A 27,609-nucleotide genomic window follows, 5' to 3' on the forward strand; every position below is an offset into this window, starting at 1 on the left:
GTTAAGTTAGTGCTGGTGGAGGCAGCAGAGAGTCTCAATCATCCACATCAAGCTGCTAAAGACGATGTCTCCAGTTCTACTTACAGGAGATTACAGGTTTTTAAGGTTTAAACGTTTCTGCAGAAACGTGGAGCAGAAGGTTCAGTTATGTCTAAAATACATAGTTTTACATTAGCTGACGTGATACCTGGAAACATTGAATTATTTGTATTTTAAGTAGATTTTTGAGCAAATACTTAAGTAAATTTAAAGTATTTAGAAGTACCTAAAATTGAGTATTTGAAGTGATACTTTCACTACACTGATACTTAGACAGTTGTGTAATCCTGCCACCTGCTACCTGCTGCAGGTGTTAAACTGTTTAAAAACCTTCCGTCCATCCTGCAGAGCTACAGCACCTTTGTTGTGCTCATTATTATCATCCTCACCTTCATCTTCTGTCTAATTAGTACTGAGCTGCAGCTGTGAGTGGGGGCCCCAAGGGGCCATCACCGGGTCCCACCAGGTGCGTGGTAAAGCCTCAGGTAAGTTCAACACAGGGGACAAAGGGAAAGATGCTAAACCCCCTAAGAACTAGGAAAGAGATTTCTTTAAAGGAACATTACAGGCTAATTAGCAGACTGTACATCTACCACTGAGGTGTTTCAGAGGGACCGTTAGCCTAGCTTAGCATAAACATATGATTGAACACTCAAATCTGAATAAAATGATTTCTGCATAATGCTCATTATACCTAGAAAATAATTCAGACTATTTTTTTTAAAAAGCTCACTTAATAAAACCTAGTTTGCTTAAGCACAGGATCCTCCGGCTACATGTCAAAGTGTATGAAAGTACTGAACGTTTATTCGCTTCAAATCACAAATTATTCAACACGTTAATAATTTTGCATATTATCAATGGACAAAAAAAACTGTCAATAATAAAACGTAGATGTAGTTATATGTACTGTATATGTAGTAAACAACAGCTGTATCTCAGCAGCTTCTTGTTACAATGAATTTTGAGTTTGAAGTTTGACCTGTGAGACACGTTCCACGTCACCTCAGGTCCAGAAATGGACACCAGTAAACCGTGGTAGAAAATACTTTAGGTATTAACTGGGTACAGGGTGATATTTTTGAACTACTTGCATGAACAAAAAAGATGGGTTCTCTAGTTAATAATACACTTTCTTAAAAAAACAGATTCATCCATTAAAAACAAACCATTTAATAAATGTGTTTTTGTGGCACTGGACAGCTTCCATATAAAGACCTTTGTTCCTGTATCTGTTTTATTGGGGAAACGGTTTTAACTTCAACCAAAGAGAGAAAAAAGGCAGAATGAACACAGTGGAGTCACAAAGCTCAGTTATTAGAAACAAAATGATGAAAAACTACATGATGATCTTATTTGTAGCAGCATCAGTGTTAAAGTACAAACATTCGTGATCCTCATCACGCTGGTGATGCTCAGACTTTCCTGCTGGGCACTGAGGCTGATGTTTGTGGGGACAGGTTCAGATGTTCTGCAGATCACGTGATGAATTGCAATAAAGACCAAATGGAACTGTAACAGCTTTAACAAACCCCAGGTACCAGAGATATACAGTGACAGAATAAAACAGGGCTGTGCTGCGGTTTGTTCTCATGCAGTTAATCCAGTTTCACTTAATTACAGCCAGTGACAGGGAGCTCCAGCAGCAGTGACAGGTGTACTGCAGGTACAGCAGCAGGTCATGTGGGAAAACCGGTTGTCCTGGAGGAAGCTCTCAGAGGGAAACACACAGACTGAACAGAGGAGGGCAGCTGAGGAAGAGGACGACTTGGCTTCAAGCTGGAGACGATGGCGGAGCGTCCAGCGACAGCAGGGGACGTCAGCCTGCAGGACGTCCTGAGAGGACGGACAGGTGGAGCTAAGTGGACAAAGACCAGCTCCAACATGATCCGAGTGTTCATCAGCTCCACGTTCACAGGTCAGAACAGAAGAACTCAAACACGTCTGTTTAGTTTTTTCTTAGATTTTCCTTAATTTGCTTTGCAAATCTTTTCTACATGTTCTAAAAATTCTTTTCTAGTTTGTTATAGCTTTACAAAAACCGACACCCGCATGTCAAATGTGTTATTTGAGCTACTCTGGTGTAAACACCTGGTCCAGGTTTCTGAATGCACCTTGTTGCTCCAGAACAAAGTGGCTCAGCTGATCAGACACTGTCTGAATCATGTAATCAGGGACATGAAGGAAATTACTTACACTGAATAAGATCTAAACCTGGATTCTAGAGCGCAAACTCACCGACAGTTTCTCTGGTCAGATATGAACAGCGAGAGGAAAGCTCTTCTGGAGAAGGCCTACCCAGAAGTCCTCTCCTTCTGCCGCAGTCTGGGGCTGGTGTTTGAGGTCAGAACATTTTAAACCTGTTGGAGACATTTGTAAGGATGAGACAATGGAATCCACCAACTCATAGTATGATGTGGTTCTGTCAACTGTTTCTCCTCAGGTGGTGGATCTGCGCTGGGGGATTCGAAACGTCCCATCTGGAGACCACGAGTCCTGCGAGATCTTCCTGCAGGAGATTGAAAGGTGTAAGAGGATTTCTGCCGGTCCAGCTTTCATTGTGAGTCTCTCATTTCCCATAGAACAAGGCCAGTTATGTTCAAAACAGCCCACTAAACTAAGACTAAAGTCAAGTACAAATTTCATCTACTCACCTTAAAATCTGAGATTTTCTAACCTGGTTTGGCTCAGTAGTCCGTGCCACAGTGACACATGTATGAATATTCAGTGTTGGTTACTCTCAGTATATGATGTTGACTAACTGAATTGTGAGGGACTCGTATCCAATTGGATTAGTTGAAATGTATCATGAATTATTTATTTATGGATATATTTAATATTTATCATGCACAGTGAACCTCCATCGCTGTGGAGGGACCTCCTAATTAAGCAGTAGAGTACAAATGTTCTTCAGACAGAAGCTACTGTAACTTTGAGCAGTTTGGTGTCAAGTGAGCAAGTCGCCTGTGAAATAAGGTAGAAACATGTAAAATAAGAATAATGTTTTATTTTTCTTCCTTGGCCCTAAAGGGTCTGCTGGGGAACCGGTACGGCCATCGAGCTCTTCCTCGCCTCATCCCAGAGAAACAGTTTGAAGCTCTTTTGTCTAAACTGTCCCAAAACCCTGAAGGCATCAAGCAGCTGAATCAGTGGTTCTTGAAGGACAACAATTCTGTCCCGCCAACCTACGTCCTTCAGCCAATCACGGCTCACTTTCCCCACTACAGCGACCTTCGACCTGAGAGTGGGCCTCAGCGCAACAACAACGTCCTGTCCTGGCGTTTCACAGAGAGTCGACTGTTGCAGCTCCTACGATCCGCTGCCACTGACGCTGAGGCCGACGGGGACATCACAGCCGAGCAGAAACAGCACTTCTTCACATCAGGTTTGACCCTAACCCTAACCCTAACCCACAGATATGCAGCACTTTAAAGTTTGGGAACCTTTTGTCTCTATTTTTGCCAAGATATGACTCAAAACACCCTAAAAACTAGATGATAATAAAAGAGGAGTTTGGGAAAAGTATGTGAACCTGTGCCTTCAGTAGCTGGTGTGACTCTCTAAACTAAACATTTCCAGTTTATCAGCCCTACACATCGTCTTCCCTGGATTTATCAGGGGAGGATGTTTGATTTCCTGCATGAACTGTCTGCTTCAGGTTCTTCCACAACATTTTACAGGATTAACGTCTGAACTTAACCAAGGACTGAACCATTCCTCTGTTGAACGACTTGTGTGTTATGGTCTTTGTCTTGCTGCATGATCCACTTTCTGATTCCGATTTTACAGATGGAGCTCATAATCCTAGAGTTTAACACATTTTTGTGTCATATAAAACTTTAAGATAATACTTGAACCAGTTATATTTTATTCTTCATCTAATCTCCTCATGTTTTAGGTCATATTTATTCAGAAATAGAGAAAATTCAGATGATTTCACAAGTGCTGCTGTATCTTTCCACACTGTTACAAGTTCTGCAATCTTCGAACAGTACAATGCATCATTGCGATGAACAGAGGCAGTTCGTGAGGCATCGATGTGTCTCTAACCAGGAGAGACTTTTACAGCAGTTTGTCTTTTTGTGTTTCTTGTCCACAGTCACAGAGCGGGAGTTCGAACAGGGATTATGGAAGCACGATGATGAGAAGTCTGCTTTCCTCTTTGTCCGAGAGATTCCCCGCCAAAGGGTAAGAGACGGCCCCAAACGGCTCGCCAGGTACATGGACGTGACCGCTGACGGGCTGCTGGACGCAGAAGCTCAGGGACTCCTCACCAACCTCAAGTCTCGGCTCTATGCTACATCACAGAAGAACCTAAACCTGCACTGTGTGGAGCTCAGCAAGGGCAACATTGACCCCAAACGCAAAGAGCACGCCCAGTACCTGGACAGCCTGTGTGAGCAATTTGTGTCGCAGATGAAGACCCGGATCGAAGCAGCAGCTTGTTCTCCAACAGATCAGAAGCAGAGGAAGATGTGGGGAAGCGCAGACGAGGAAAAGGAGGAAATGTCAGACTGGGTGGTGGAAGAGGCCGGACGGCATCTCGCCATGAGTGCAGAGCTGAGCAAAGGTCTCCACGGTAGGGAGGGTCTTCTGGGTAAGCTCAGCCTCGCCATGTGGGAGTCCACCAACATCAATCACAGCCCGCTGGTGGTCCACGGAGCTGCTGGGATGGGGAAGACGGCTCTGCTGTGCAAACTGGCGCAGGAAATGCGAGGTGTCCTGGACCCCAGGGCCGTGGTGGTAATCAGGTTGCTGTCGGCTCATCATCCTCAGAGACCAGACGTCGACCACGTCCTCCGCACCATCTGCCTTCAGATCTGCATGGTGTGTGGTTTGTCTCCACCCTTGATGCTGACGACTAACACTCACGTGGAGCTGCTCAGGTTCTTCAAGAACGTCCTCGCTCAGGTTTCCCAGCAGGGGAACACTCTGCTCATCATCCTGGATGCACTGGATCAGCTTTCAGACCAGCATCACGCCCACAAACTGCACTGGCTGCCCACCGACGTCCCGCCCAACATCCACCTGGTGGTTTCCATGGATACCAACAGCGAGGCGTTCGCTAACATGAGGCTGAAGTTGGAGTCTTTGGAGAGTTTCTTTGAGGTGGAGCGTTTGTCTCATGATGACGGGAAACTGATCATGGAGTCGAACCTGCGAGCGTCACAGCGAACGTTGACCCCAGAGCAGAGCGACGCCGTGCTGCAGAGCTTCGAGTCAACCGGCTGTCCCCTTCACCTCAGACTCATCCTGTCCGCAGCCAAACGCTGGACCTCCTCCACCCCACTCTCAGAGATACACCTGCGCGCTAACACACAGGAAATGATGTCACAGCTCCTCCTGATGCTGGAGGAGAAGCATGGGAAAGAGCTGGTTGGAGGCGCTTTGGGATACATCGCTTTGGCAAGGTGAGGTGACGGTCACACGTCCAGTCTGTAACTACAGCGCTCTGAAATGTGTTTTCCCAAAACTCTTCTTCTCTGTGTCCCTCATCAGACCTGACAGAATGAATTTCCACTTCTACATTTGTTCTGTTTAGTGTTTTTGGAAACACGCTCTGGTGCTTTCTGAAATGAGATAATAGACAGTTAAAGTATCTGATTCATCATCATCAGCTGATCACCATGACTCCACAGGGAGGGTCTGCTGGAGGCTGAGCTGCGTGATGTCATGTCCCTGGACGATGATGTCATCAAAGAGGTGTACAGGTGCTCGCCCCCTCCGACCCCGTCAATGATCCGACTGCCCCCCCTCCTCTGGGCTCGGCTCAGGTGGGACCTAGAGGACCAGCTGGAGGAACGATGGACGGGGGGAGTCTCCACCATCACCTTCAACAACAGGTAAAAGAAATGAGTCGACCACGTTAGAGTAGAGCAGAGCAGAGTAGTGTAGAGAAAAGTAGAGTAGAGCAGAGCAGAGTAGTGTAGAAAAAAGTAGAGTAGAGCAGAGTAGTGTAGAGAAAAGTAGAGTAGAGCAGAGCAGAGTAGTGTAGAGAAAAGTAGAGTAGTGTAGAGCAGAGTAGTGTATAGCAGAGTAGTGTAGAGCAGAGTAGTGTAGAGCAGAGTAGTGTAGAGCAAAGTAGAGTAGTGTAGAGCAAAGTAGAGTAGTGTAGAGCAGAGTAGTGTAGAGCAGAGTAGTGTAGAGCAGAGTAGTGTAGAGCAGAGTAGTGTAGAGCAAAGTAGAGTAGAGCAGAGTAGAGTAGAGCAGAGTAGTGTAGAAAAAAGTAGAGTAGAGCAGAGTAGTGTAGAGAAAAGTAGAGTAGTGTAGAGCAGAGTAGTGTATAGCAGAGTAGTGTAGAAAAAAGTAGAGTAGAGCAGAGTAGTGTAGAGAAAAGTAGAGTAGTGTAGAGCAGAGTAGTGTAGAGCAGAGTAGTGTAGAGCAGAGTAGTGTAGAGCAGAGTAGTGTAGAGCAAAGTAGAGTAGAGCAGAGTAGAGTAGAGCAGAGTAGAGTAGAGCAGAGTAGAGTAGAGCAGAGTAGAGTAGAGCAGAGTAGTGTAGAGCAAAGTAGAGTAGTGTAGAGCAGAGTAGTGTAGAGCAAAGTAGAGTAGAGCAGAGTAGAGTAGAGCAGAGTAGAGTAGAGCAGAGTAGAGTAGAGCAGAGTAGAGTAGAGCAGAGTAGAGTAGAGCAGAGTAGTGTAGAGCAAAGTAGAGTAGTGTAGAGCAGAGTAGTGTAGAGCAAAGTAGAGTAGTGTAGAGCAGAGTAGTGTAGAGCAAAGTAGAGTAGTGTAGAGCAGAGTAGTGTAGAGCAGAGTAGAGTAGAGCAGAGTAGAGTAGAGCAGAGTAGTGTAGAGCAAAGTAGAGTAGTGTAGAGCAGAGTAGTGTAGAGCAAAGTAGAGTAGAGCAGAGCAGAGTAGTGTAGAGAAAAGTAGAGTAGAGCAAAGTAGAGTAGTGTAGAGAAAAGTAGAGTAGAGCAGAGTAGTGTAGAGCAGAGTAGTGTAGAGAAAAGTAGAGTAGTGTAGAGCAGAGTAGTGTAGAGAAAAGTAGAGTAGTGTAGAGCAGAGTAGTGTAGAGCAAAGTAGAGTAGTGTAGAGCAGAGTAGTGTAGAGCAAAGTAGAGTAGTGTAGAGCAGAGTAGTGTAGAGCAGAGTAGTGTAGAGCAGAGTAGTGTAGAGCAAAGTAGAGTAGTGTAGAGCAGAGTAGTGTAGAGCAAAGTAGAGTAGTGTAGAGAAAAGTAGAGTAGAGCAGAGTAGTGTAGAGCAGAGTAGTGTAGAGAAAAGTAGAGTAGTGTAGAGCAGAGTAGTGTAGAGCAAAGTAGAGTAGTGTAGAGCAGAGTAGTGTAGAGCAGAGTAGTGTAGAGCAGAGTAGTGTAGAGCAAAGTAGAGTAGTGTAGAGCAGAGTAGTGTAGAGCAAAGTAGTGTAGAGCAAAGTAGAGTAGAGCAGAGTAGTGTAGAGCAAAGTAGAGTAGAGCAAAGTAGAGTAGAGCAGAGCAGAGTAGTGCAGAGTACAGACGTGAGCTTTATGTGTTTTCAGGCGTCTGTTTGAGGCGGTCTCATCTCGCTATCTGACGTCAGAACGACGCGGCCGGTACCTTCGGATCCTGTCTGAGTACTTTCTGGGTCGCTGGTCAGGGAAACTGAAGCCGGTGGCTCTGCCAGATCTGTCGCTGCTCCTCTCTGACAGAAAGGTACCGACAACACACACACCAGACGCTGGAGGAGCCGCTGAGCTACAGCTGATCCACATGAAACTAACAGTACATGAATCTGATCAGTGCATTTACAGCAGTGTGGGGGTAACATGTCAGTCATTTAATTATTTTATGTAGGAAGCTGTTACATAAAGAAACTATATTTTTGGATGTGATTACAACAAACTCCTGAACCTGGACTTCATTCGACCGGCTGCTACAGATGTTGGTGTAACCTGCTTTTCTTTTTACAGATGCAGTATTTTAACGGGTTGTGTGTTGTTCCAGGTGCCTCCACAGCCGCTGTGGTTTGCTCCAGGTTTGGCTAACGTCAGGAAGCTGCAGGAGCTGCCGTACCACCTGCTGCACGCTGGCCTGTGGGAGGAACTACGACAGGAGGTTATAGGTAAGAAACAACTGATGGGTGAAGAGTGAACTGATGAAACTGAATGGAACCTGAACAGTGGATTATTCTGTTCTCGTGTTTTCAGGCAGCGCTGAGTGGCTTTACTGTAAGAGCAGGGTCTGCGGAGTGTCCAGTGTGATCCATGACCTGGACCAGTGCTCCCAGTACATGGACTGCACTGAGAGTGGACTAATCCAAGACGCTCTGGTCCTGATCAAACCCAGTCTGGACTTCCTACACGGTTGCATGGGTGAGTCGTTTTGTCATTAAGCCAAAAATAATATGTATTGAAGAAGAGATGAATGAAAATGAGTTTAAAAGTAAAAACATGCAGACGTTTAATGTCAGAATCTTTCTCCAGACATGTCTCTGTTCTACACCGAGCTGTTAGCCAGACTGTCCTCACTGGCCCCCACCTTCCCCTCTGTGATCGGCCGGCTCTGCAGCCAGTGTGAGGACTGGTTACTGACCTGCCCGGAGCCCATCCTCGTCCCAAAGTGTAGTTTCCTGCAGCAGCCAGGGGGGGCGCTACAGCACACGCTGCGTGGACCTCAGGCAGGTGAGAAAAACAAATGTTAGACCTCTTATCAGTAAGAACAGAGAGAAGTCAGTAATCAGTTAATCAATACTAATGTTAAAAATAATCTGATCAGGAAGGTATTTTAGTGCCAATTCCCAACAATTAAAATGAAGAATTACATTGTGATAGTGCATTTCAAATCTATTCAGATGACAAAGTAAATATATATATATATACATATATAGGGTCTATAGATATAGGATATACATGTTTTGCCATTATTGTTTTTACCTCCATACTATAAACACATGTTAATACAGGTAACATTAAATATGAGTGCTATTGGCAGAATAATCTGACTTTTTTCTCACAAGAAATTTTTATATTCTGCCAAGAGTCAAAATAAAGTGTTGCAGGTAAATGTAGTGGCAGACAAAATATCTGTTTCAGTCAGAGTCCTAGTTTGTTAGCTGACAGGAGCAGCAGCAGGTTCACCTGTCTCTGTTTTTCCAGGTGTTCTCTGTCTGGACATCAGCGTGGAGGCGGACCTTCTAGTTGCAGGTTCAGATGACGGTGGGGTGGCGGTTTGGAGCCTCAGAGACCAGCAGCTCCTACACACTCTGCTGGAACACACAGGTCAGTCTGAGGTGATTCAAAATTTAAATCTTATTTCTTATAATAACTTCCTGTGTCACCTGTTGCACAGACGCGGTTCTGTCCGTTAAGGTGACTGACAGCTCGTCACACTGCGTCTCGTTGGCTGCTGACGGATCTCTGAGGAGGTGGAACCTGAAGAACGGCGAACAGCTGCTGTGCATCGAGGGGGCGGTGCCTTCAGACTCCACCTCTTCTTCAGTACACCTCCACCTGTGTGAGCAGAGACAGCTGCTCTGTGTTTACAACATGACACAGGTACAAACACTGTTCCTCTGGATTTGGACACCAAATGCTACAAAACATCGTGTCATCGTTTCTTCTCATTGTGTCATTGACATATGTGAGTTCACATTTCTACACTTTTGATGTTCCAGGTGAAGATGTGGAAGCTGGATGGAGCGGAGATCTTCAGCAGCACCACCAGAGATGAAGGACTAGTGGTTCTGGGAGTTCTGCAGGAATCTGTGGTCTCTCTGTCGGATTCGGGTCTGGTCACAATACGTCACCCTGTTGACGGGACTCAGACTGTGGAGACGCAGCTGGAAAACCCTCAGAGACGTTTGACTGTTGTGAACTCTGTTTCGTTACCAAAACGAGGAAAAGTGTTCATGGTTTCTAAAGAAGGATTCCTCTTTCAGGTCCCTGCTCTCTATTTATCTACAAGTTCATGAACCAAATATTATTATCATCAATCCACAATATCAATAATAATATTATTATTATATTACAGTTAAGTGTGATTTATGGGCATGTTGTTGGAATTCACAGCAGCTATAAACCAGTAGGGGGAAGCAGAGCCTTAACACTAAAAACGGAACAAAATACTGTTGTTTTTATAATCTCTGTTCTGAAATGAATGATTCTGATATTAATCTTCCTGTCTGCAGATTTCCAGCACAGGCAGACAGACAGTTGTCGAGTTTCCTCTGGTTCCTTCTTTACTTTCAGTCACTGAAGATGAAAAAATTCTGTTAGCAGGTATGAATTTTATTAACATCTCTAACAAGCCGCAGCTACAAATACAGGAAAACCACTGAGTGGATTATTTCCTATCACAAGTTGACACCAGGAGAAACTAAACAGTGATTTTAGACTAATTGTTAAAATCCTAAATTCAGCATCAAACATTTTTCGACCACGTCCCTCATTTTCTTTTAATCAGTTTTATTCATTATTCTTTTCTTACATGCACAGTCTTTGTCTGCTCAAAGGCTCAAATAAATAAAAAGAAAATTGAGTTTGTCAGGCTCAAACAAGAAAGAGCTGCATCTGTACACTTTTTCTTTCAAGTAATATGATTTTATTGTTACTAGTTGAAAACTGAGTTTTCACAATAATTCTCATTTAGGTTTTAAATAAAAAGGCACAAAAACAAATTTGATAATATATAAATATTCTACAAATGTGTTTTTGTGAGTAGTTTGATGAGCAAAGGACATTTTTTTTCAATTACCTGTGTGATGGGATTCCTCAGCTGCCTCGTTTTGTGTACATCTGAGTTTGTCCTGCAGCTGATCTGTGTTTCTGTTTCTGCAGGCGGTGAGTGGACTCTGAGCCTCTTCAACATCGATGGAGACTCTGTGGACGGGTTCCTCAACCTGCAGCACGACGACAGCGTTTTGTCCGCCTGCATGTCCTCTGACTGCAGACTTCTGGTCTCTGGAGCTGCCGACCAACTCATACGAGTAAGACACGAACAAAAAAAGGACAGTGTTAAACTCTGTTTTAATAAACTGCAGTTTTTCTCTTTTTCTCTAAATTCACAGCTTCACAATAAAACATTCAGCTGCTTCACAGTAACAGAAATCCACCTACAACCCACAGTTTGAACTGCAGCTTAAAAAGGATCATTTGTGTAAATCAACATTTCTAAAATAATAATAATAAAGTCACCAACAACATTTTTATGTGTTTTCTTGACAGATCTGGTCGGTGACCACTGGTGCATTGATGGACACTCTGTGCGGTTCACACGCTCCCGTTACGTCTGTGTTTCTCTATAAAAGCTTTGTGGTTTCAGCTTCGACAGCCGCCGCCTGCATCCAGATTTGGAATCTAAAATATGACACCCAACACAAACCCACTGCCCATATTCCGTCAGGCTGCGCCCACGTCGCCGTCGCCAAAGACGCAGATCAGGTGTTCTACGTCCGACAGTCGAGTCAGACAGAAGTGATCAGCTGGAACAACGACACAGGTTTGAGAGGGATGAATACGAATGATTAATTCTCTGCGTTTGATTCTGGAAGTTGAAGTTTTATGGCTTTATTGAACCTGACCTAGAATTTAAGGTCAAACAGGTGCCGCACATCCACAGATAGAACGATACAGGAAAAGCCAGCATCTCTCCAACAAGAGCAGAGGTATTAAACATACACCTGAATAAATAAAGTCCAGCTGAGCAGTCGGTCTTGTTATGGTCTTGCAGGCTCTCTATCAGAGCGTTTGCCCGTCTCTGCTGAGGTTTCCTGTCTGGAGTTGGCTCAGATCAAACGTTTACTCCTCTGTGGTCTGATCTCCGGCACCGTCCTCATCTACCCGTTAGCCCTGCCCCAGGAAACGCTCTGCATCCCCCCTCCGGAGAGCCTCTCCAGAGTGCTGTGCCTGGCTGTCAGCTCCCAGGAGAAGCACGTGGCGGTGGCCTACGAGGACTCGGTGTGTCTGTTCGAGATCACCAGCAGAGACAACTTCCCCACGGTGGAGGGGCCCCTGGAGAAGCTCCCGCTATCTCTGCTCCACGCTCCGCTGTCTTCGATGGCGCTGCTGTCCGACCACAGGCTGCTGTACGGGACGAGCTGTGGTGAGGTGAAGCTCAACGACTTCAGCAGCCGCAGCAGCTCAGACCTGGAGCCTCATCGCAGCAGAGTGACCTGTGTGACGGCCAGTAACTGGGGGACCCACGCCCTGGTGGGCTCTGAGGACGCTGTGCAGAGGCTGTGGGCCCTGAACCCGTTGGCATTGGACCACACTATGGAGTACAAGGTCAGGGTCGTTGTGCTTGAAAATGTAGGAACCCTTGTTAGTTCCTTGTCACATACTGTATATTAAAGTTGCTAAGTTTTATTTATTTATTGTAATTTTCATTTGGAGTCTTTTCACCTTCCATACGACAGGTTATGATCAGTGTCTGTTGGTTTGTTGACATTCAGGGTTTCTTCTTCGAGGGCGTCCTCTCAGCTGCTTTCTCTGACAGCGACCAGTTCGTCTTTACAGGCTCTCAGGACAGAACCGTCAAAGTCTGGGACGTCGCTACAGGTGTGTACCAGTGCAAAGCAAACTTAATACTGGGCTTTTACAACAAAACCTCGTCTTTCATCTCGTGTCAGGAGGAGTGTGTTAGAATAGCTTCATCACATGAGAGAAGGACATTTCCAAACATGTCCAGATTGCAGCTTGTGTTCAGGGCAGTGTTTCCGGTCCGTCTCTCTGTAAATAAGTGGTGTTTCAGTAACAGAACCTAGAAGTTCTGGTTTCACTGTGAATCAAGGCGTCTCTGTAGCTGAATGTTTGTGTTTTGTTCCCTCTCAGGAAACCTCCTGTACGTTCAGTACATCTACTCCCCTGTCGTGAAGATGGTGACCTTCAGGAACGGCTTTGTGGCATTGTCTCAGCAGGGCTTCGTCATTAGAGAGGTGTTTCGCTGTCCGGACCACATCAGTCCAGACTACAACCCTTTGAGGAACGTCAAGGCCCAGTACCGGGTCACCTCCAGGGAGAAGAACCGGGACAGCCGGCAGAACTCAATGTGTGACCTCCGGGACTACAACCCGGCCCAGTTCAACCTGAACCTCATGAGCATGCTCAGAGCCAAGCCCTCCTCCACGTGTGTCGTACTTTAGCACAACTGGGCCTGCAGAGAAAGACATAAACATATTTTTATTAAGAAATAATATTCTCACCAGGCTTATACTAATTACAGAGAGACAGAGAATGATTTAGTTTTCATAAATTATTATTCAACCAACAGCTGTATTTAGTTTTCTTACCACATCACATTTCGCTCCTCAGCAAATTCAGTTTGAAATCAAATAACAGAAACTACATTAAAGTGTCAGCTTTAATTTGAGCAGGTTTACATCAGAAAAAAACACAGAGGGGGAGCAGAAGTTTGTTTAGTGAAGAACCAGCTACAAATATCCTTCACGATGTTGAACGGATTCGCTGCCATGTGTTGACGATTCACTGCTGACAGAACAGGTCCACAGGAGTCGTCTGAGCTCAGATTCTGAGAAACATCGAACTCACTGGACGGTTTTGATTTTATCAGTCAGCAGGACAAAAATCCCCGACATTCAGAAAAATCCTCGACTGACCGATCACCTGAGTTCAGTCTGACTGAGCTGCTCCAGAACAAACTGATTTTTATCATCAACATTTTGTTTGTGAACCAGCAACACGTGCTTTTTATGCATTATTTAATATCCACTTCTGACTGTACTGAACCTGAAGGTCGTTCTCTGTTCAGAACTTCAGAGGTTTTCTTTTATTTAGAGTTCAGCGTTCCTCCATCTTTATGACAAGTGATCAAGAAGAATGAAGCTACGAGCAAATACACTGTTGTTATTAATCTGATGTTGACTTTTCTGAAGAACTAATTTAAGAAGACTCAGCAAAGAATTAGGATTTAGTTGGACTTCATGTGTATCTGTTACTTGTGAACCCTCTGTGTTAAAAGGCTAAATGTACAACATAGTTATTTCTTTACTGACGTAAGTCTTCTCCAATTAAACTTGAGACTTCTTGATAACCATTATTTTATTTCAGACTGAATGTGCTGAAGCTCAGAATCCGAACAACATCAAATGTAACTGTCCAAATTCCTGATGTGTTTCTGAATTACGGTTTTTACCAAAGTCTGCCTTGTGGAGATAACTTAATAGCAAAGAATGCTAACACCACACATTTGCACAACTTCATAATATTTTGTACAAGCAGGAGTGTTTGAAATTCAGTAGAAAACACAGTTTAAAATGCAGAGATGATTTAAGATGTGAATGTTGTAACTGTGAATCTGACTGTAGCTGCTGCTCTGTGGGGAAAACACACTTTTCAAGACTGCACATGGTGAGTATGATAATAAAATGAGAGGTTTCCAGAGAGATATTCCTTCATTAATGGCTTTTTGTTGTACAGCTTCAGATAGACTAATCCAGAACGAGACCACACGTGGGGCTGAATGCCGTATTTGAGGAGCCTGCAGACAGAACTGAGGACTGAAGAGTATTTTACCACCTCCTCCTGAATTTCAAGGTAAAACAATAAAGTAATTCTTTTTATTTACACACAATTCTCCTAGAATGTGCTAAAATCACTCAACGATAATACAGGAAAACAAGCATTTTTATATAATTTAAATTATTACTATTTAGACATGAAGGGAGGCAGAGACAAATATTCTCAGTGATTGATTCAGTTGTAAAGACAGATGGAGCGAGAGACTGATGGACAGAGCACTTTACCGAGGGGGAAACCCACTTCACATAAATCACAAAAACAAGGAGATAGGTAAGATGGAAATAAAATCAGGAACTACCTTTTACAAAAAACAAACTGCACTGCAGTCAGACTTTAGTATTGAGAGATTTTAGAGACGTCTGATGTTAAATTAGGCTGCGTTTTAATTGTCTTATTAAAAAAACACAGCTGAAACTTCCTTAGATTGATTATTTTTTGTGCGACTGTCCACCTGAGTGAAACGTGATTTTTACTCGGTCATAAACTCTGGGGACAGATAAAAGCTTCTCTGTGAGTTAAACATTAAACAGAACTGCGTTGAGCTGCTGATCCACCTCACACCGTCTCCCACACGCTGCTCGGAGTATTTCAGGTTTGAACTGGACGGCTGAAGCTTTATGTTCCACTACTCTCAGGTTTTTGGTTTTTCTTTAGTCACAGTGGAGAATCGACCATGAGGAAACTCTCTGCAGTGATTTCCTGCTGGTCACTGATTGTTGGAGCCGTGATGGCCCAAACAGGTAAGAGCTCTTTTAACATGTCCTATAAATAACTTAATAGTTCTGCTAAAACATTCGTCCATTATGTTGTTCAAACCATACGACAACTGTAGTATTTCGATTTTTTTATGCTGCTTTCATTATGACTTTTGCTGTGATCTTTTTATTGTTGCTTTTATTGTTCTCTGTTGTGTTTTATGCTCACGTGAAGCATGTTCAGTGCTCCATAAAGATTATTATTTAACAGCTGCAACTAATAATGATTTTGCTACGATCAATCTGTGTGTTGTTTTCTCAATGAAATAATAGGTTTTAGTAAAAAAACTATAGGAAAAAATTGTTATTGTTTAATGTGATTTAAAACCAACCAGTTCTTCATAATTGAGATGCTTAAACCACCATCGTGTCATCGTTTGTACTTCTTATAAAGAAAAAGACGAAACAATGAGCGAACATGCTGATAACTGATAAATAGACATATAGAAACAGATTTTTGCCCACTAAAGAATCAGAGAACATTTAAATGATGTTTTTTACATTTATACGGACAGGTATTGTTTTATTTAATTGAAAAAGTAACTCATCAACTGATTAACTACAGAAAACCCTTTTATTTCCTGTTAATATCACTAGTGTGGTCATATAATCACCTTGTAAAATGAAGCCTTTACAATTCACTCTCACTAAACCATAAAGTACTGCAGTTAAGTTTGAGGTTTTTACTTCAAGTTAATATTTCTTCTATCTTATGCGACTGTCTGTAAAGGGAACTGTAGTACTCTCTAGTTCACAGTGTATTCACTGCAGTAGTTTTGACAGTACACAGTAATAGTAACAGTTACAGGTGAGTTTTAGTAACTTAAGTAGGTTTGTTTTGGTAGCAAAAATAGTTTTTTACATCAGCTCATGGTTTATTTGAACAATTACAAGAAGTTTGAGTTCAGGTTAAAGAATATATTTGTAGTATTGAGAGGTAATAGTTCAGCTAAGCTAATGTTAAGCAGCTTTCAGGACTTTTAGTTCGGGTTAGCATTACATTAGCATTACCTTACCTCACAGGACTTTTAGTCTGGGTTAGCATTACATTAGCATTACCTTACCTCACAGGACTTTTAGCTTGGGTTAGCATTACATTAGCATTACCTTACCTCACAGGACTTTTAGTCTGGGTTAGCATTACATTAGTATTACCTTACCTTACAGGACTTTTAGTCTGGGTTAGCATTACTTTACCTTACAGGACTTTTAGTCTGGGTTAGCATTACCTTACCTCACAGGACTTTTAGCTTGGGTTAGCATTACCTTACCTCACAGGACTTTTAGCTTGGGTTAGCATTACATTAGCATTACCTTACCTCACAGGACTTTTAGTCTGGGTTAGCATTACATTAGCATTACCTTACCTCACAGGACTTTTAGTCTGGGTTAGCATTACATTAGCATTACCTTACCTTACAGGACTTTTAGTCTGGGTTAGCATTACCTTACCTCACAGGACTTTTAGCTTGGGTTAGCATTACCTTACCTCACAGGACTTTTAGCTTGGGTTAGCATTACCTTACCTCACAGGACTTTAAGCTTGGGTTAGCATTACATTAGCATTACCTTACCTTACAGGACTTTTAGTCTGGGTTAGCATTACCTTACCTCACAGGACTTTTAGTCTGGGTTAGCATTACCTTACCTCACAGGACTTTTAGCTTGGGTTAGCATTACATTAGCATTACCTTACCTCACAGGACTTTTAGTCTGGGTTAGCATTACCTTACCTCACAGGACTTTTAGCTTGGGTTAGCATTACATTAGCATTACCTTACCTTACAGGACTTTTAGCTTGGGTTAGCATTACCTTACCTCACAGGACTTTTAGCTTGGGTTAGCATTACATTAGCATTACCTTACCTTACAGGACTTTTAGTCTGGGTTAGCATTACATTAGCATTACCTTACCTCACAGGACTTTTAGCTTGGGTTAGCATTACCTTACCTTACAGGACTTTTAGCTTGGGTTAGCATTACCTTACCTTACAGGACTTTTAGCTTGGGTTAGCATTACATTAGCATTACCTTACCTTACAGGACTTTTAGTCTGGCTTAGCATTACATTAGCATTACCTTACCTCACAGGACTTTTAGTCTGGGTTAGCATTACATTAGCATTACCTTACCTCACAGGACTTTTAGCTTGGGTTAGCATTACCTTACCTCACAGGACTTTAAGCTTGGGTTAGCATTACATTAGCATTACCTTACCTTACAGGACTTTTAGTCTGGCTTAGCATTACATTAGCATTACCTTACCTCACAGGACTTTTAGTCTGGGTTAGCATTACATTAGCATTACCTTACCTCACAGGACTTTTAGCTTGGGTTAGCATTACCTTACCTCACAGGACTTTAAGCTTGGGTTAGCATTACATTAGCATTACCTTACCTTACAGGACTTTTAGTCTGGGTTAGCATTACATTAGCATTACCTTACCTCACAGGACTTTTAGCTTGGGTTAGCATTACCTTACCTCACAGGACTTTTAGCTTGGGTTAGCATTACCTTACCTCACAGGACTTTTAGCTTGGGTTAGCATTACATTAGCATTACCTTACCTCACAGGACTTTTAGTTCGGGTTAGCATTACATTAGCATTACCTTACCTCACAGGACTTTTAGCTTGGGTTAGCATTACATTAGCATTACCTTACCTTACAGGACTTTTAGCTTGGGTTAGCATTACCTTACCTTCCATGAGAATAAATGAATCCAGGACAGCTAAGTGTAAGCAGCTACCTTTGTGTTCCAGATCAGGCTCAGACCAGCGACCGTCTCCTGCCTCAGTGGCTCACTGGCATCATCGCTGTGTCCGGCTTCCTCTTCCTCACCTTCGTCGGGTTCTTGGTGAAGAAGGCCTGGTGTGAGGAGTCCAGCAGGTCAGTCAGGGACTAACAGGAGTTACAAAAAGGATTAGAGTGAATTCAGATCAGTTCAGTTCTTCTGTTTTCTTTGTGTGTGCAGGGGAAACACCACTGTGGAGTCAGAGAGAGAAAACCAATCAGTCATGACCAATGGAAACACGATGGAAACCAGTCTGGAAATGGTCAGGTACAAAACTGAGTCCAGTATTCCAACACTGCAGTACTGACACTAACCAGCTGAGTATTACAAGTAAAAAAGACCATGAACTACACACAGTCAACTGTCAATCAGTGGAATAATAATAACGATAATTCTGTCTATCTCTCTGGAAATTTACATACAGCATATTAGTTTGCTTTAAATTGTTTTTCTTTCAACTGGATTACTTACAGCAGATGCTATACCATTATTATGAGTGGAGGTTTCCAGTGTATTTTTCTTTTGTGAATGCAGTTCAACACTGGAACTCCTGTTGTGGACAATCACAAACATGTTTAGGGGCCTTAGCAGTGATCCCTGAGGTACATCTATTGTACAGGCCCTGTTACTGGAGCGTGCATCATTAACTTTAACAGACACATGGAGAATGTTCAACTTTACAAAGAGCCTTTTGCTGAAGTGACATTTTCCTTCTGCATTTTCTTTTTACACATAAATAATTTTGGTTTCACTGAATATTTTCCCTGCAGAGAAAAAGTCCATCATTATCAAACTAATCACAGTTTTAATAACGTGTTTGTCGAACAGGAGCAAAGAAGACGTCAACACCTACGACAACCTGGTGATTGACAGCTCAGAAGACAAAGTTACTGCCATGTGACCACTCTAAGCACTTCCTATTGTCTGTCTGAACATTGTCGTGTAACTTCAGTTGGTGTCCACACCAACTCTGGACGGGGAGACAGTGAACACTCACATTTAGATTTTGTAGAATAATTGCACATGTATTAATGTTTTGTTTGAGTTTTGTCTGACTGTGTCTGTCAGCTCAGACCCGTGTACCGAGGAACTTTACTTATTTGTGTTTAATTCTGTGATTCTTCAGTTCAAACTGTGTCTAGGCAGAAACTGTATATATATATATATATATATATATATATATATATATATATATATATATATATATATATATATATATATATATATATATATATATATATATATATACTCTAGGCTAAAAGTTGAGCTCATATACATCAGACTTTTGAAATCTTCAGTTGTGTCTTGCAACAAGGATTCAGATCAGTAAAGCTGAGGGGAGGCAGCTGATCTTTGAGCTCACTAATAAGTTATCTTTTCTACCAAACTGCTGTGTCGGCTCTCATTACTGATCCATGAAACAATGACCTGTGAGTAATGATAAAACAGATTTAGCAGAAAACACCAGGAAATGCTGAGGACCAACAGGTTACAGATTGTAGTGAACGGCATTAAGATGGAGAATTGGTGTTTGAAGGACGAGTTGACACAGTTCAGTGTATTTTTAATAAAAGCAAACGTTTCATGCTTCAGCGTCCCCTGGTGGCAGCACTCACACAGCAGCTTGTATCTGCATTTGAATAGTTAATGTTTGGTTCTGTGCGTCTGTTCACAACAATAAATGCGTTGAAACATGCAGAACGATCAGATTCTTATGTGATGTGCACATCTCAGTCTAAACTCTGTAGTAGTAAAGTTTCACAGGTTCATGTTAAAAGTTTTTCATCACCATTAATATTTAAAAAAAATAATACTTCTCAAGACTAAAGTGATAAATGTGCACGTCCCGTCTTATATTTCAAGTCTTAGAAAACGAATCTCTTTTCTAAACACTGAATGTTTTTAGCATGGTTTAAATATCTGTGTCCTGTTGTTCCTGTGATCTGCAGAAGACAAAAAGATCATTTTACATTTTACTAAAACACAGATCACTCAGCACAAATCAACCAGAGGACGATCAAAAATCAGAACAGACACAAAGATTGTTGACAACATGTACACAGCCACATCAGAACCACCAGAGCCTCTTTGGATCAGTATCAGTGAAACAAAAGATGGTTGGGAAAGAGTTTGGATCTGATGAGACTGAGCTGCTACACAGCTCTTCTTAACATGCTGCTGTAAAGCTGCTCTGGTAAAGTGGATCCACACTGAGCTGCAGTTTCTTAGACAACACACGGCCTTTTACAGAATTCAGTAGTAACGTTATTCATTTGTATTGCTGCTTTATTCTTGGTAGATTCCAACTTAAATGTCTTTTTTAAATGCCTGTAGTGAGACAATGTAATACCTACAGAAAGCGTGACCAAATGAAGGAACGAAGGATGAGAAGAGAAAGGTGAGATCACATGAGCTCTTTAAAGGGACTCGCTGCTTTAGAACATGAGAATAAAGAAGACAACTAAGGTGTCACTGAGCAGCTTAAAAAATGAGTTCAAGGCTCATATTACGCCTTTTGTGCTCTAATGTTTCATACAGTCACTGGTCATTTTTTTAGCTACACCTGTAAAATCTAATTTAATCCAATACAGCAGCTCTGCCATGAATTCTACTTTTACAAAGTTATAATTTCTTAAAACTGTCTTTGACATAATTCTATGACATATATTATTAATGATGTCACAGTGGGTGGTTGAGTCGTACTGGAGAGCATTATAAGAAGAGGCGTTTCTAATGATTTGGTTTTAAATAGTGTATCCAAAATATTAGAACTGCTTTCCATGAACTCTTAATATAACCCCCCTCCAGTATCAAGTTCATTATATTATATTTGTTCTTCTTTAATATTTTGTTCACAATAAGGCCACAAATAGAATGACAGAGATTCAAATGAACCACAAAGTATAATAATGACCAAAAGGAAATGAAAAGGTGCACAAAGAGATGCAAAACTATCAAAAAGGCAAAATTAGAATTAAAAGAAATCTATATACATTATTCTAATGTCAAACAAAAAAAGTAGTTTTATTATTTAAGCAACATTTTTATGATGTGAAACAGAATCAGTTACAGCCACATGTCAATTTATTACCATGTCAGAATCAGTTGGATTTGGAATCAGTCCAGAAACTGGTTTATACTTAGCTCCCAGCTTGTTGGACCAGCAAAACGCAAGCTCTGTCCACCAGTTTAGAGGTATAAGTACTACAACAGGAGTAGTAGTTCCTTTCCACTAAAATTCCCCAGTCTTGTTTTCTACCACGGTGCCTTTTTCCTGTATCAGGAACCCGTCAGTATTGTGCTGGGGAACAACATGTAACACAAAATTAAAATTACAGACCATCCAGGTAACAAATTTAAGAGCCTCTCAGAAGAGAGATGCAGGACTTGATTGTTCTGGATCATGGTGCTACAGCAGAGACAGATGAATGTTGGTGGATGAATGACACACTGTTTTACAGCAGCCACACACTAGATGCTAACCGGACATGATGTGGTGTTAAAGTTTTATCCAGACTTAGTAAGACGTCAGCCAGTGTTTACATCACAGCAGAAAAGCAGTAACAAGGTGCTGATGTTGGTCAAAGTACTGGACACAGACTGAAAAGTCAGGAATCACAGGTCGAAACAGACTATTGTCAATTCAGTGAAATTATTTTACAGCATCTGACTGATCTCAGGCAGCATTCACATGAACATCTGTAACCATCCAACAGAAAAATGTGTCCACAGCAGCTGGTTCTGTTCACATCCATGAAGCAGAACACACCCAGAATCACTGCACGGTGGTTGTTGTTGGTTGTTGACGTAACTCACAAACTCAGACTCAGATTCTAATAAAGTTTAGAGATGATGTTGTTTGTGCCAGATTGTGAATAATTCCTTCCAGGTTTCTGAGATAGAGCATTGACAGGAATGGAACATATATGAGGTCACAGCAATCTTAACCTTCCATCACCAACATCTAATCAGTTCATTGACCCCAGGAGACAAATTGCACCAAACTTCCATCGATGTGTTTTGAAGACATCAAATTCACAACATGAATTGGATAAACATGAGGTTATTGTGAGCTTGACCTTCAACCTTTGGCCACCAACATCTAATCAGTTCATCATAGGGTCCATGTGAACAGTTGAAGCTTTACCAGATCAAACTAGTAGTTATAGAAAAGGCCAATGCTTAAATTTAATATTAGTTAGTATGTATTGTTTTTCTTGCTAAATGCTAAAACCTTCTGATTATGTCCAGGTTTACATGATAACATCACATTTTCCATGTGGTTCCAATCTATCGTATCTATAGTGTTAAAAAAGCATAATTCAAGTTTCCGTATCATGAAGTGTTACTGAAATGATTAATCAGTGTATTTACAGCTGTTCCTGCCTGTTCAATCATCCAAACTGCAAAAACAGAACAATAAAACAACATGAAATACATTGTTAATTTCCAGTGAGATTAAAAAATAAATTATAGTTCATCTACAAATAAAGTATCAAAAATTAAGACAATAATTCTGACAGAAACATATTGTGCACTTCATTGATATGTTTAAATACGGAATCAGCTACAGCTGCTGCTAAATATTTAAAATAAAAATATCTGAAGAGTGCGGTGGTATCATGCTACACAATAGCAAGACTCTGCTAACACATGTTCACAAACGTGAGGCTGAAAGCAACAGTTTGACATTTTGGTAAATTCCAATGTAAATGCTAAGTCTGTTAGCAGTTAGCATTTAGCAGTGCTTAGCATTTTACGTTAGCAGATCCCTTCTCTCTTTGAGGTGAACTGTGTGAGAAGATGTTTAAATGACCGAGAGATCGAAGACCTGCTACATGAAGGTTTAATGCAGAGTAATAACTACTTTATATTTTATGAGCCCAATGAATTTAGACAAAAAGAAACTAAATCCAAAAAGTATCCGGCTATAAGAAGCTAAAGCCAGAAACAGGTCTAGGACGGGTTTAGCTTAGCTTAGCACAAAGACTGGAGCCTAAAGAACTCTTCTTCCTGTCTGATTTACAAGTTAAATGTTGTACAACTGGGCTAATAATTCATTTTATTATTAATCAACCAGGTAAATGTTTAAACATAACTAACAGTTCAAAACCCACAAAACAGTTTCCTGGGAGAAAAGCAGCAGACTAATCTTCCGTGTGACTATTTGAATTCAATTTATTCTTACATTTTACCTTTTGCTTAATAACTTCAATTCATCTGTTATTGAACACTGACAAAAATCCTAAATCTTTTGTCAAAATAAAAATTCAGAGAAAGAGAAAGAGACACACTGCGTCGAGTCTTTGTGCCAAACTAAACAGAAACTTGAGTCTCGGGGTTTTTCTTAATGTCAGCCTGTTGCTTTTTACTATTTTCTCTCCATGATAACGATCATGTGGAAGACGCTGTGTCTGTTGCTGGGGCCGACAGGGGCCGACTGGGGCCGACAGGGGCCGACTGGGGCCAACTGGGGCCGACAGGGGCCGACTGGGGCCGACAGGGGCCGACTGGGGCCGACAGGGGCCGACTGGGGCCGACAGGGGCCGACTGGGGCCGACTGGGGCCGACAGGGGCCGACTGGGGCCGACAGGGGCCGACTGGGGCCGACAGGGGCCGACAGGGGCCGACTGGGGCCGACTGGGGGTCTCCAGGCCCACCGAGTCCTGAGAGTCCACTGAAACTAAGTCAACATGTATTTTTTTTTATTTATGTGTCATCTCGACTCATAACTGGAAGAATAATTGGTTTTGTTTCACCCGTAATGAAACAGAAACATAAACACACTCAATTTTACCGAACGATGTTTTCTAAGAATGTAAAGAAGTGGAGTTTGACTAAATTACACAACGTTATTATTCTAACAATTTGACACAAATTTGATGATAAATGTTGTTGCTCATAATATATATAGAGCATTATTTATAGCAACAACCAGCCTGTTGTAAAGGAGCACTGTAGTTCTGGGAAAAAATAAATACAGCTAATTTTGTATAACTGACCAAAAAGTTCCATTCATTTGTTCTTTTTTATTGAATATACAGCTATAACTTCTCCCACATGGACATACAGTACACTACCAGTCAAAAGTGGACTCACACAGAAATGCTTTTAAAAGAAAATCTGATTTTATGACATTAAGTTGATCAGAAATACAGTGTAGATGTACAGAGGTCTATCATCAGCAAACATAGTAGTGTCCTCCAATGACATGTTGTTAGCTAATGATGGTTTATTAAGATAACAGATGAAGACTACATATTTATAATTTCTATGTGACTCCAACTTTTGACTAGTAGTTTATTTTATATTATCAGAGCTGTATTTTACTTCCAACACACAGATTTAAAACGTTTTTCAATGTTTCTATTCAGCCTATATGCTAAATGTTGGAACTTGAAGTAAAGGGAATTTTTTCCAATGTGAACTGTGAATATTAAATTACTGAATAAAAGATAACAATTAATAACCTTAATTGGTTATGAAACAGTACAGTGATTGCAGAAATTGACGCTCTTAAATGTTTAATTTTACATAACCAAACTAAATTTTAGAGTTTATGATCATCACAAAATTACTACAAAATATATTCATATTGCACTAAAGGTCAAAAGTATGTGGACAGGGCTGCGGTTTGTGTGTCTGAGTTCAAATGAAGGAAAAAGTTGAATCTACAGCCAACAGCACTTTTTCAGATGACAGGGAAGTCAATCTGTAGTGTGCCCGGAACCGGAAGAATAAGACTGTCCACATCCTTGAGACCACGTACCTTTAGTTTTTTCCGAATGCAGCTGTTTACGTGACAGTTGATGAGTCAGAACGATCGGGTTACACCTCTTCAACAACAGCTTCTCTGCGGCTAACAGCTAATCAGTCCTCCACCACAGTGGAGATGCTAAGCTAACACGTGCAGCATCTTTTCCCCAACATTTCCCTTTAGTTCGTTTGGACACCAGCCTTTCGCCCATGAAAACAAGCATCTGTTCCAGACTGTAAAGTTCTATTAGTGCAGGCCTAGATTTAAATCTCACTCCATCATGACTTAATTTGAATAATTCTCTGTTTTAGATGATATTCTGAATTGGCAGCAGATCCACTAACAGAGTTTCTCAACCTTTTCTAGCTTGTAACTACACTGTAAATAGTAGTACTGATACTATAGTGAACAGTTGCACCCATGTTTAAATGCTGTTTAATGTGCTGTAGCTAAAAAGCTAATTAACTATGTAGGCTGCAGAGGGACAAGCCGCGCTGCAGGACGGGTTCATATTGAAGGCCAAATGGGTCGGGCTTTGTCTCTTTTCACCTACCGTTCAGCACCAGCTGCTGCTTGTGAATGCAGCTCCATGCTCCAGCCAACACTGAACAGCACAGATAAGGAGACAAAGCATAACCCGTTGGGTTTTGGATCCTCATATTTGTGAGTTAGATAAGAATAAGATAAGAGAAAAGTACTGACCACTGATTTATGCAACATATGATCTGTATCGAGTAAGATCTCCCACAGATATGGTGAGTTTCAGCTGGAGCAGACAAAAAACATGACGCTTATTTTCAGGACTTTAAACTATGATTGTTAATGTGGCAAATATTGGATGTGGATGGAAGGGAGTGGATGCATTCAGATGCAAATTGACTGAAAAAAGTGAGCTTGTCCTGAGGCTTTAGGGTCTATGTTAAGAAACAAGTCTTTAATGTGCGTTAGTAATGTCCGTAAGACGGAGGGTCATCTGACAGTATGAAACCAATCATGTCACGTAGCTGTTAGTGGCAACAGGCTGAGATCAGCCTCATTAAACCCAAACAAATGACCCCGTCTACATGTCAGACGACCCCAGCTGTGGCCCCAACCCCAAGGTTGAGAAACTCTGAGGGATGTATTAAAGCAGTGAAACACATCTGTCCATGGTGCAGAGTCAGACATCAGTGTGGCCACAGGAAGTGTGCGTCTATCTTAGTGAGGATATTTCAGGACATTTGAGGATTAAGACTCAACGTTTGGGTTCAGGTTAGAATCTGGTTCAGTTTGGGGTAAAGGTTCCACAACACATTATGTCAGCGAAGGTCCTCACAAAGATAGAAACCTGTGTGTGTGTGTGTTGGCACCGTATGATGCAGTTCCTTTTTTTGCACGTTGGGAAGTTCAGAGTTCTCCATCCATGATGACATGTCACCCAGGAGTCAGTGTGTTTGATGTACCTGAACACATCACAGCAGGAGGAGCTTCTGGGTCCATGTGTGTGCAGGTGATTCACATCTGTGTGTACATGCAGGTGTGTGTGTGTGTTATGACAGAATGTCCAGCGTGACAGTTCCTCTCTGTTTCTTCAGGATGGCGACCGCCTGCTCGTGTGTCACTCCCTGCAGACTCTCTCCGTTCACCTTTAAGATCTGGTCGCCTCGTTTCAGACGCCCGTCCACCGCCGCCGCGCCCTGAAACACACCCCGACACAGAGCACGTTTACACATCCACCGCTGATGGTAAACACAGGTGCACACAGTCTCAGATCTCTGCTCTTTTTCATCGTTTCCTCACAAATTAGAAGAGCTCGACCAGTGTCCAACAGGAGACAAACAGGTTCTGACCTTGCTGAAGACGGTCTTGACGTAGATCGGCAGGTCTCCGTGGGGACTCCCAAAACCTCCGACGATGCTGAAGCCGAGTCCCTCAGAGCCTTTCTCCAGACTGATGCTGCGGGGCCTCGGACCCCTGGGGACGAGGGCCGTGGTGGTGGAGAAGGATCAGAATCAGCTTATTGTTACCTGTGATCACCTGCAGTACCTTTCTGCTCCGTGTCTACTCACTCTGGCTCGGCCGTGTGTGTGTCCGTGTTGGCTGACAGACTGGAGCTACTCGACAAACTCTCCACCTGAGTGGCGATGGCACTGATGTTGGTGTCTGCTACCACCTGACACACATACAAAAGGTGCTTTATCAAATTCTGAATGATTTTTTCAGCACAAATTTAACTGAAATGTGGCAAAGAACAACAACAAAGCCATATGTTCCTTATGAAGCTGAAGTTCCAACACCTGAGAAACGTCCTAGTGTCTCCACTGACCCTGTCGTCTTCCATGTTTTTTTTCACAGCTGTAAGGAGTGGACACTGATCCATGATGACAGGTGGTATGTGCAGAGACGTGAGATGTTAAAAGAAGCATGTGAATGCTGCTCTGAATGTTCTGACTCCACTCACAGACACACAGATCAGATCTAAAGCAGATCTAGGAAGTGGATCATATCTGATATGAAGAAATTTGGTTTGTTCACTCAAAAAATCAGATCTGAGGCAACTTTGGCTGATGCACAGCCTAAAAGTCAGGACATCTCCACCTCCCTACAAGTCCAACTATGTCATGTAAGTGTACTACTGAATAAAACAGCCTCAGTATATAGTGTACTGCAGTTTACTGTACACAGTACACAGATATTATGAATGCACTGACATGCTGGACTGCATCTTGTTTCAGAAGCAGCTGTATATACTGTACATGCTGCAGGTGAGAACGCCACAGATCTCACACACCTGCTGATCGAGTACCTGAGGTGGTGATAATTAACTGGTTCCAGAGCCA

General features: G+C 42.1%; 3 protein-coding genes and 1 long non-coding RNA gene across 5 annotated transcripts in view; 2 read left to right on the forward strand and 2 right to left on the reverse strand.

Annotated features, from left to right (window-relative positions):
• The first annotated feature begins 2,287 nt into the window (after positions 1-2,287).
• Positions 2,288-13,436, forward strand: nwd1 (NACHT and WD repeat domain containing 1). The gene is made up of 18 exons (XM_026344782.1): positions 2,288-2,382; positions 2,483-2,599; positions 3,070-3,424; positions 4,139-5,450; positions 5,679-5,882; positions 7,510-7,663; positions 7,955-8,072; positions 8,158-8,322; positions 8,434-8,631; positions 9,106-9,228; positions 9,299-9,504; positions 9,624-9,887; positions 10,137-10,227; positions 10,786-10,934; positions 11,173-11,446; positions 11,678-12,231; positions 12,399-12,504; positions 12,778-13,436. Exons 1-18 carry the CDS (start codon positions 2,299-2,301, stop codon positions 13,086-13,088), a joined length of 4,785 nt encoding a protein of 1,594 aa, XP_026200567.1. The 5' UTR covers positions 2,288-2,298; the 3' UTR covers positions 13,089-13,436.
• Positions 8,540-10,794, reverse strand: LOC113151913. The gene is made up of 4 exons (XR_003297867.1): positions 10,703-10,794; positions 9,288-9,459; positions 9,088-9,212; positions 8,540-8,622 (listed from the first exon to the last, which is right to left on the reverse strand). It is a non-coding gene; the product is annotated as an uncharacterized LOC113151913 (long non-coding RNA).
• A 1,589-nt stretch (positions 13,437-15,025) lies between the features above and the next one.
• On the forward strand, positions 15,026-19,184 carry pdzk1ip1 (PDZK1 interacting protein 1). Its single transcript, XM_026344845.1, has 4 exons — positions 15,026-15,224; positions 18,002-18,128; positions 18,214-18,300; positions 18,862-19,184. The coding sequence occupies exons 1-4, from the start codon at positions 15,158-15,160 to the stop codon at positions 18,932-18,934; spliced, it is 354 nt and encodes a 117-aa protein (XP_026200630.1). The 5' UTR covers positions 15,026-15,157; the 3' UTR covers positions 18,935-19,184.
• A 4,443-nt stretch (positions 19,185-23,627) lies between these two features.
• Positions 23,628-27,609, reverse strand: part of patj (PATJ crumbs cell polarity complex component) — a 91,063-nt gene continuing 87,081 nt past the window's right edge. For both annotated transcript variants that reach the window (XM_026346492.1, XM_026346493.1), the window contains exons 46-48: positions 26,839-26,942; positions 26,620-26,743; positions 23,628-26,466 (exon numbers count right to left, since the gene is read on the reverse strand). In XM_026346492.1, the coding sequence (XP_026202277.1) occupies positions 26,320-26,466; positions 26,620-26,743; positions 26,839-26,942 (375 nt within the window). In that variant the 3' untranslated portion in view covers positions 23,628-26,319. The remainder of the gene's footprint in view (positions 26,467-26,619; positions 26,744-26,838; positions 26,943-27,609) is intronic.

The sequence above is a fragment of the Anabas testudineus genome, chromosome 4 (assembly GCF_900324465.2).
Source record: "Anabas testudineus chromosome 4, fAnaTes1.2, whole genome shotgun sequence".
Classification (NCBI taxonomy): domain Eukaryota; kingdom Metazoa; phylum Chordata; class Actinopteri; order Anabantiformes; family Anabantidae; genus Anabas; species Anabas testudineus.

Bases quoted from the DNA above. Each gene is read 5' to 3' on its own strand.
- nwd1 (XM_026344782.1), top strand. From the start codon at position 2,299: ATGAACAGCGAGAGGAAAGCTCTTCTGGAGAAGGCCTACCCAGAAGTC. The intron at 3,425-4,138 runs GTTTGACCCTAA...TCTTGTCCACAG, and splicing joins ACAGCACTTCTTCACATCAG to TCACAGAGCGGGAGTTCGAA. The intron at 12,232-12,398 runs GTCAGGGTCGTT...GTTGACATTCAG, and splicing joins ACCACACTATGGAGTACAAG to GGTTTCTTCTTCGAGGGCGT.
- pdzk1ip1 (XM_026344845.1), top strand. From the start codon at position 15,158: ATGAGGAAACTCTCTGCAGTGATTTCCTGCTGGTCACTGATTGTTGGA. The intron at 18,129-18,213 runs GTCAGTCAGGGA...TTGTGTGTGCAG, and splicing joins TGGTGTGAGGAGTCCAGCAG to GGGAAACACCACTGTGGAGT. The intron at 18,301-18,861 runs GTACAAAACTGA...TTTGTCGAACAG, and splicing joins ACCAGTCTGGAAATGGTCAG to GAGCAAAGAAGACGTCAACA.